Source organism: Ostrea edulis, chromosome 5, assembly GCF_947568905.1.
Source record: "Ostrea edulis chromosome 5, xbOstEdul1.1, whole genome shotgun sequence".
NCBI classification, from domain to species: Eukaryota; Metazoa; Mollusca; class Bivalvia; order Ostreida; family Ostreidae; genus Ostrea; species Ostrea edulis.
The window spans coordinates 26329395-26338242 of record NC_079168.1 but is presented as its reverse complement, the minus strand read 5'-3'; the positions used below and the strand labels follow the sequence as shown (position 1 = coordinate 26338242).

Below are 8848 nucleotides of genomic sequence, written 5' to 3'. Positions count from 1 at the left end.
TTTTTGGATGATGAAATTTGATGTGCTTCCTAAGATCTTGATTTCCTAGCCCATCAATGATTTGATCAGTGTTGTATATTTCTTTCGCCTCTAATGAAATTCCAGGAAAAGCCAAACGTAGGGCGTTACCACAGTCTGTGATGGACTCACTTTTCTCTCGCTTACGATTTCTAAAAGCTGATTCTTGACCCGGCGGGTGGAATATCTGTTCTAAAGTCAATTTGATTTCATTGTAATTGTTTATTTGATGTTCATGTAAATCGCCAAGTAATATCTAGACATATCCCTTTAAAGACATACATAATTGTTGGGCCATTTCAGTTGGATCCTATCGATTTCATCTCACAACTTGTTCAAAATGAACTATATAACCTTTGAAATCCGTGAATTTCCCATCCTAATAATCGGTTCTTTTAATTTTCTATATATTTTCTTTGTTTTAAACTTGCTACTCCTTCCGGAGAGGTCTATGTTACTATCAATTTCTAAATCGCGAACAAATTCAGACGGAATTCTTAGAACAACATCAGTTGCATTTGCGCCTCTTCGGTAATTATTTGCCAAACTGCCTGATAAACTAGTTTGCGGTAAACTTTTGAGTAGGAGTGTTTCAGGTACATATTCACAGTGAGTAACGTGCCTATTTGTAGTGTTTGTACACATTCTTTCGACTTGAGAACATTTATCTTTGTCGCATTCATCACAACCGCTGTGGGCCCTATATCAAATCAGGTAAATGGAGTAATCCGCAGTCAAAATCAATATATAAAGAACGGCCTAACAATTGGTATGAAACACGTCAGAAAGCATTCTCCCAAACGACAGGTTGTATTTCCAAATCATTATAACGACCATAGAATTTACTCGATATAACTAGATCTGATGCCTTCCATTAGTTACAGTGTATGTAGTGGTGTTACATATTCTCAAATGACACCAAACCTTTGGTACACACTTGTATGTTATTTAACAGTATAAAGGAAGAAGTGAAAATTCAACCAAAATCCAATGGGATTTGTTTTGAATTCAAGTGAAATATTTTACAAATCACAACAATTACTGATGTGAATTTTGGTATATGTCTTGAGGGGAGAAAATGCTGTCTTTCAATTGTATCCTTAATAAAGGCGTTGGCGAAACTCCGGATTTTCGTCATATTCGGAGTTAGGCAATATTTAAATGTTCAGAAGTCAATATATTTTCAATCATGCAATTTATTTGAAATGTCAGTGTCCGTATACAGGTTGACATTTTATCCGTGTACTCGTAGGTGTACGTGTGATGAGGAAATACCTGAACTCGATGCATTACTTGAAAATATTCCAATCTGATTGGCCGAAAACCTTTTGGGGTTAAGCTGAAAGCAAGCACGCAAATCGCCAGGCTTATCTTAAATAGCACAACAGCGAAAATAAACAAAAAACAAAAACGGCAAAGTAGAAGCTTCCGATGTATGAAAAAGTCACAAGTAGATGAAATTTGGGGTTGTTGACTGGACAATATAATGGGAGAGGAAATCTTGATAAATTACATAATTTCTATTCATTTAAGGATATATTTCATTTTTGAAAATACATAAGTAACGTGAAGCGTTGCAGTTGATACCCTCATGTATTTTCAAAATGAAATTTATTTCTTACATTCATATTCTGTTTTTCTATTTCTGCCGGAATTTCCAGTCGTTGAAATAGACGTAGTATGTTTATTAAGATTCATACCTATATTATTCACAGCTACATCGCATTCATAAGAAATTAAATGGCCATCATTACAATTGGTAAAGATATCGAAGGCAAAAATAATTATGTAAATATAATATGACATATACTACTGTATGCGTATGAATATAGATGAACAAGCTACTGAATCCGATGTATTTGTAGGTCGCGGGTTCAAGTCCATCATAGGTTTTAATTTTTTCCCCAGATTACTTTCTTTTAAAACTGCATCTTTTTTTCAACGAATTAAATCAAATTTAGAAGTTTTCAATTTCAAAATATTATTCAGATTTCTCTGGTGTTAATTAATTGAAACTTCATTGGTTACAGGTTCAAATTTTACATAGAGTATTTCCCCCAAAATATCTGTATAAATTGTTTTTATTAAAAATCCCCAGCATGCACTTTCTGCAATAATGAAATTAAATCAATCGAGCATCTATTTGTTGAGTGTTATTTAGTAAAGGAGATTTGGAATGATATTCACATAGCCAGTTAGATTTGTCATTAATATTTTAATAATGTTCTAGCGGTTTAAAAATTCCATCATCAAACAAATCACTAACATGCAAGGTGAAGATAACGAACAGTGATCAATCTCATAACTCCTGTAAGCAATACAAAATAGATAGTTGGGCAAACACGGACCCCTGGACACACCAGAGGTGGGATCGGGTGCCTAGGAGGAGTAAGCATCCCCTGTCGACCGGTCACACCCGCCGTGAGCCCTATATCCTGATCAGGTAAACGGAATTATCCGCAGTCAAAACCAGTGTGCCAAGAACGGCTTAACAATCGGTATGAAACACGTCAGACAGCATTTGACCCAATGCGAGGTTGTACTGACGAAGTAGATCGTTATAACGACCATAGAATTTGCGAAATGCTGACTTCAATCGAGACTGTTGAAATCCCTGTACCATCAACTTGTTTGTCAGTAGCTTACCTCGAGTTAAAAACTGACTATACGCAGAACAAGCTCTTGCATATCGAATCAGTTGAGATATATAAACACCATATGCGAGTGATAATGGAATATTGTTACATAAATATGGGAAATTGACGATGGAGAATTTGAAATCATCCCGTTTGTCATGAAGTTGAGTTGTCAGTGTGCCGTTAATGTCTACTTTCAATAAAATATCTAAGTATGAAGCAGAAGTGGACGACTCTGTGGTGTCCTTTATTTCGAGCTCACAGGGATATATCAAATCGACATATGAATGAAAGCTATCATTGTTAATAGACAAAACGTCATCAATATATCTAAAAGTCGAATTGAAGGCCACAGCGAGAGATTTGTTTCTTCTCACTTAGAAGTTTTTTTTAATAAATTCTGATTCATATGAATATAAAAACAGGTCAGCTAACAAAGGAGCACAATTCGTGCCCATGGGAATTCCAACAGACTGTTGGAAGACCTGATCACCAAAGACAACGAAGATATTGTCAATGAGGAAATCTAGCATATTTTTTATTTCAACTTCAGAGTACTTGTGCGTGGAATCAGAGTGGTGTTTAACAAAGTATGTTTTTGAATGACTGATCACTAGATATGAATATTTCCGTTTTCCGTTTTTGTTGAAGAAGCAACTGTCTATGATGTCAAAAAGTCTAGTCTTCAATTTATCGTGAGGAATGGTCGTGTATAGTAGGTTTTAATGTTATTGATTTGGGGAAAATTCTGCGATTTCAAATTTACTAAAAGTTCTTTAGAATTTCTTAGAATCCACATTTAATTAACACGACTTCTGGCATATGTAGTCAGGGTTAGGGTTAGATACCAGATCTCGCCCAATTATCGAAGAAAATGGGTTTTCCTTTATATTCAGATTTGTGTTATTCCATAATGGTTGTTGTAAAATATCATCAAGTAATCTTTTATCAAAGTTAAGTTCGCTTTTACATTCATTAAAGCAACACAACATTTCTTTATAAAATAGTGGTAATTTAGTTTTGTTCAAATTCTCCACATCAGTAGTTGAACATTTTAACATATAGTATATATTAAAGTTAAGTTTTCTACAATCATTATTTAAAATTTTAAGTAAGACTCCCTTTGAATTTAATAACCTCGGTATCCATGCTGCCTTTAATGCTTTTAATTTGCATTCTACATCTACTATTGAAAGACCACCTCTTGTTACATCTCCAACCAAAGTGTTTCGTTTGATTCTTTCTTTTTTATCCCAAATGAAATTAAAGATTAATTGTTGTACTTTTTTCATAAAATCTTTATCAGGAAGACATAGAATTGACGATACATATGTTAATTTTGAAATGGCAAGTGTATTTATTATGCATGCTTTGCCAAAAAGTGTTATTTTTCTTCTTTTCCAGGATTCAAACAGTTTTTCCATTTCATTATATATTCTCATCCAATTTTTATTGTAACATTCTTCTTTATCGTGATCTAAAAAAAAATGCCTAGACAATTGACCACTTTACTTGTAACTCTAATACCAGAAAGTTCTTCAAACTGATTTTTCAATCTTCCAAACAAAATACATTCAGTTTTGTTGATATTAATTTTAAAGCCAGCACTTTCACAGAATTTATTTATTTCATCTAGGGCATTTTTCATAGAAATTTCATTATTTACCGCAACTGTTAAATCGTCTGCGTGCTGTATACTCTTTATTTCAGAATTATGTATCACAACACCGTTAATGCTGTTGTTGTTTTTTATTCTAATCTCTAAGATTTCTGCTACTAAAAGAAAAAGGAGGGCTGATAGGGGACACCCTTGTCTAATCCCCCTTGTCATCGAGCATATTTTAGAAAGCCATCCATTATTTTTCATTTTAAAGATTGGTTCTGTATATAGAATTTTAGTCCATTTGATAAAATCATTTCCTATATTGAATTTATTCAACACTTTAAAAAGAAAATTCCATTCCACAGAATCGAATGCTTTTTCAAAATCTAATAATAGTAATATTCCTTCCAAATTTTCAGTTTCACAATATTCAAATATGTCTAGTAGAATTCTTGCATTCTCCCCAATATAACGTCCTTTTATATAAGCAGTTTGGTTTTCATTAATTATACCTGATAAAAAAAATTGCAGTCTTTTATCAAAAGTAATGGCAATTATTTTATAGTCAGTATTTGTCAAACTTATCGGTCTATAATTTTTTAGTTGATTCTTTGCTCCCCTTTTAAAAACCAATGACATTACTGATAATCTTTGAGTATGTGTCATTGTTTCATTGTTAAAAATCTCTTTTAGAGCATCATAAAAATACGGTCCAATTTCATTCCAGAAAATTTGGTAAAATTCATTAGGCAAACCATCGAGACCAGGTGATTTATCACTTTTCATATTAGAAACCGCCTCCGTACATTCTTCGAAAGGTGGGAAAAATTCCAACATGTCTTTATTTTCATCACTTAATAGTGGTATATTTACCTCCGACAAATAACTGTCAATGATTTGATCATCTAAGTTTTTACTAGCATATAAATTTTGATAAAAGTCAACCATTTCCCCCAATATTTTATTAGGTTTGTTTATCATTTGAGGATTGATGCTGTTTTTCTAAGTTTAAGAAATAAGAAGTACCTGTAGATTTTCTATCATAAATACAATCTAGCTCTGCTTCTAGAGTTTTAAGTTTTTTGTAATTTAAGTCTTCAGGTCTCCCAGTTTCTAATTTTTCAATTTCTTGCTCAATTGCTTTAATCCTTTTTCTAACCGATCTTTGTTTAAATATTAAAAAATGTATCGAAAATTCTTTTACTGCGCGTTTAATTTGTTCCCATTTATCAATTGGGTTTAATGAACTGTCAATGTTGTTTATGACGTTTTTAATTCCGTTTTTATATTTCTCATCTTGTAAGTGTGATACGTTTAATTTCCAGTACCCTGGTCCTCTCTTATCGTTTGAAATTATAAAGTGAAATTTTAAAAATCTATGATCAGACATTCGAGATCCCTTGGAGTGAGTGCCTGGAATTTTTCTTATTATCATTCCGCTAAATTTGGGACAAAAGTTATCATTAATGAAAACATAATCTATCCTACTTTTTGGATTATTATCAGCATCACACCATGTTAGACCACACATGTCGGGATAATTTCTTTTCCAGAAATCAATTAAATTATTTTGAAGTAAGTACATGTATAAAAACCACCCAGTGCTAAGTATAAGAGTTCTAAAAACAATTAATGAAGAATTTTATTATTGCTAAAACAATGTAAATATAGAGAGTTTAAAAACAATTGACAGTATAATATATATGTGATATGGTGTGATTCATATGTATATGAAAAGTGAAGATAACGAACAATGATCGACCTCATAACTTCTATAAGCAATACAAAATAAAGAGTTGGGCAAACATGGACCCCTGGAGATACCAGAGGTGGTATCAGGTGCTGAGGAGTGGTAACCATCCCCTGTCGACCGGTCACACCCGCCGTGAGCCCTATATCCTGATCAGGTAAACGGAGTTATCCGTAGTCAAAATCAGTGTGCCAAGAACGGCCAAACAAACGGCATGAAACACGTCACACAGCATTTGACCCAATAATAGGTTGTATTGGCAAACTAGATCGTTATAACGGCTATTGAATTTTCGAAATGCTGATTTTAAACGAGACTGTTGGAACCCTTGCGCCATCAACTTGTTTGTCAGTAGCCTACTTTGATTTTAAAAAACTGACCATACGCAGAACAAGCTCTTGCATATCGAATCAGTTGAGAGATATAAACACCATATGCAGGTGATAATGGTAAGTTGACGATGGAGAAGTTGAAATCATCCCGTTTACCATTTTATTCGAAAATAATTTTTTCTTACTACCCCGAAATGAATATGTGTCCAATTATCATTATTATGTATTTTTTCATTTATTTTTACTTTTTCTCCTTCCTTCTTTTTTCTGCTATAATGTATATATATATATATATATATATATATATATATATATATATGTCTATGTGTGTGTGTGCGTTTGTATATATGTACATGTATGTATGTATGTATGTACATGTATGTGTGTATGTATAGGTACATGTATATATGTATGCGCATGATATGAAATATCACGAACAATGATCAATCTCATAATTCCTATAAACAATACAAAATAGATAGCTTATTCAGATTTTTTTTTGAAATACAGAAAAGAAGTAACGGTGTGTGTTGTGTTGTGTGTGTGAGAGAGAAGTAATGAACTGTACTTCTGAAAGCACTTCAATACCTACACACGTGTGTTTGTTTACTTCATAAATTACGAGGGCTGTTCGATATGTAATGTGTTCTGTACATATCTCAAAAGCATTCGACTCAAATAGTGATATGAACATTACATCCCTTCAAAGTATTCTCCGCAGTTTGAATCTCTGAATCCATTTCTGAAATACGTCACGGTACGCTGATTTTGGTAGAGTGTTTTTAGAACTCACAATGCAAGTCTCCAGGCGTATTACAAGTTTTGTTCAGAAAACCGGATCAGTCCAAATTGGCCACCCAACTTGGCTTCAATAGCTCAATTCATGTTACATTTATCTATCAGGGGTTTAGCTTTTTCCACAGCCCGCTCATACATGGCAGCCTTGTCATATCATTGCAAATTGCAAGGAATTTATTATCCTACTTCTGAATTTTTGGTTGTTAAACTTTTCCAAGGTATCAAACGTTTGAGGCATACTCCAGATAGCAGGCTTCCAATAACAAAACATATTTTAGCTAGAATATTTCAGGTGCTTCCATGTATTTGTAGTAATGGCTACGAGTCTGCTTTGTTTTCCGCTGCATTCTCATTAGCTTTTCACGGGCTGCTCAGGGTAGGCGAATTAGTTAGCGATCCCAGTTCAACAGCAAGAGTTGTACAAAGAGGTGATATTAAACTAGACAGAGCAAATGGCTCAATAAATTTAACCATTACATATTCTAAGACTGATCAGGTGGGCAAGGGTTCAGTGCTTAACATTCCTAGGGTAGGAGATTGGACATGCCCATTTTATTATATGGATGTTTTTCTGAATGTTCGCCCTAATGACTCGGGCCCCCTTTTTTGCCATTTCAATTCGTCCCCATTGACTAGATACCATTTTACTGCTATTTTGTCAAAAGCAATTAAAGTACTTCAATTGCCAGGCAAGTATAAAACTCATTCTTTTAGGATTGGGGCGAGCACTGAACTAGCAATCAAGGGGTTTTCATCCGATGTCATTCAGAAATCTGGTAGATGGCGATCTAGCTTTTATAAATCATACATCCGTATACCAAAGTTGTAATATCCAAGTTCATTTATTTGTAGGGAGTCAAATCGTTTGGTTGGTGGGCTCCTCAATATTAAAGCGGACACAAACAGAAGCGCTACTTAGGCCTGGTGGTTGCGGTTTGAATCTCGGTAGGGTAAATATATCTTTATGGTGGCAGGGTTACAGCGGTCTAGCTCTTATGCAGGTCGTCAATAAATTAAAATACTTAAGTAGATTTGGTCCACAGCCAAGCGCCATTCTACTACATTGCGGTGGGAGTGATTTAGGCCATACATCCATAAGAAAATTGAGGTTACAGACAAAGAAAGTTACAAAATTTATAAAAACAAATTTTCCTAATGCTAGGATTATATGGTCTTGCGTTCTACCGCGCATTGCATGGAAATATTCCCACAATAGGCCCAAAATGGAGGAAGCACGCCGGTGCCTTAATCCCTTTGCAAGCGCTTTAAACAAGTCGGAAGGGGGTGTCATTTCATATCCAGATATCAAACCACAACCCACATTTTTACACAGTGATGGGGTTCATCTATCCAAACTAGGGAATTCAATTCTGTTAAACACACTACAAGGAGGCCTAGAAGCTATACTATGCTACAATGTTGTATACTTTCCGCAGTAGTCCTTATGGGTACGGTTTAATTATAGTAAAGTGCCGCTCTTCCACCACCCCCAGTGTGGCGAAGTTTCCTGCCATGATTGCCAGTACTGCCATTCAAGGTAGGAAACTTGTGGAGCTTACTAGCGGTACTGTCAGAACTTATGATGAAATGTGAAAATCTACAAGTCCTTGACCTCTGCACCTCCCAGGGTCAAGGGCATGAGATGTTTGACCTATGCACCCCCCAGGGCCAAGCACTCTTTGATATGATGTGAACTTTGAACTGTGAATGT

General features: G+C 34.6%; 1 protein-coding gene across 1 annotated transcript; it reads left to right on the top strand.

Annotated features, from left to right (window-relative positions):
• Positions 1–7895: 7895 nt before the first annotated feature.
• On the top strand, positions 7896–8576 carry LOC125651238 (uncharacterized). The gene has a single exon (XM_048879819.2). The coding sequence runs from the start codon at positions 7896–7898 to the stop codon at positions 8574–8576; it is 681 nt and encodes a 226-aa protein (XP_048735776.2).
• Positions 8577–8848: the final 272 nt, after the last annotated feature.

What these genes read in the sequence shown, in the direction of transcription:
- LOC125651238 (XM_048879819.2), top strand. Translation starts at nt 7,896, where the DNA reads ATGTCATTCAGAAATCTGGTAGATGGCGATCTAGCTTTTATAAATCAT.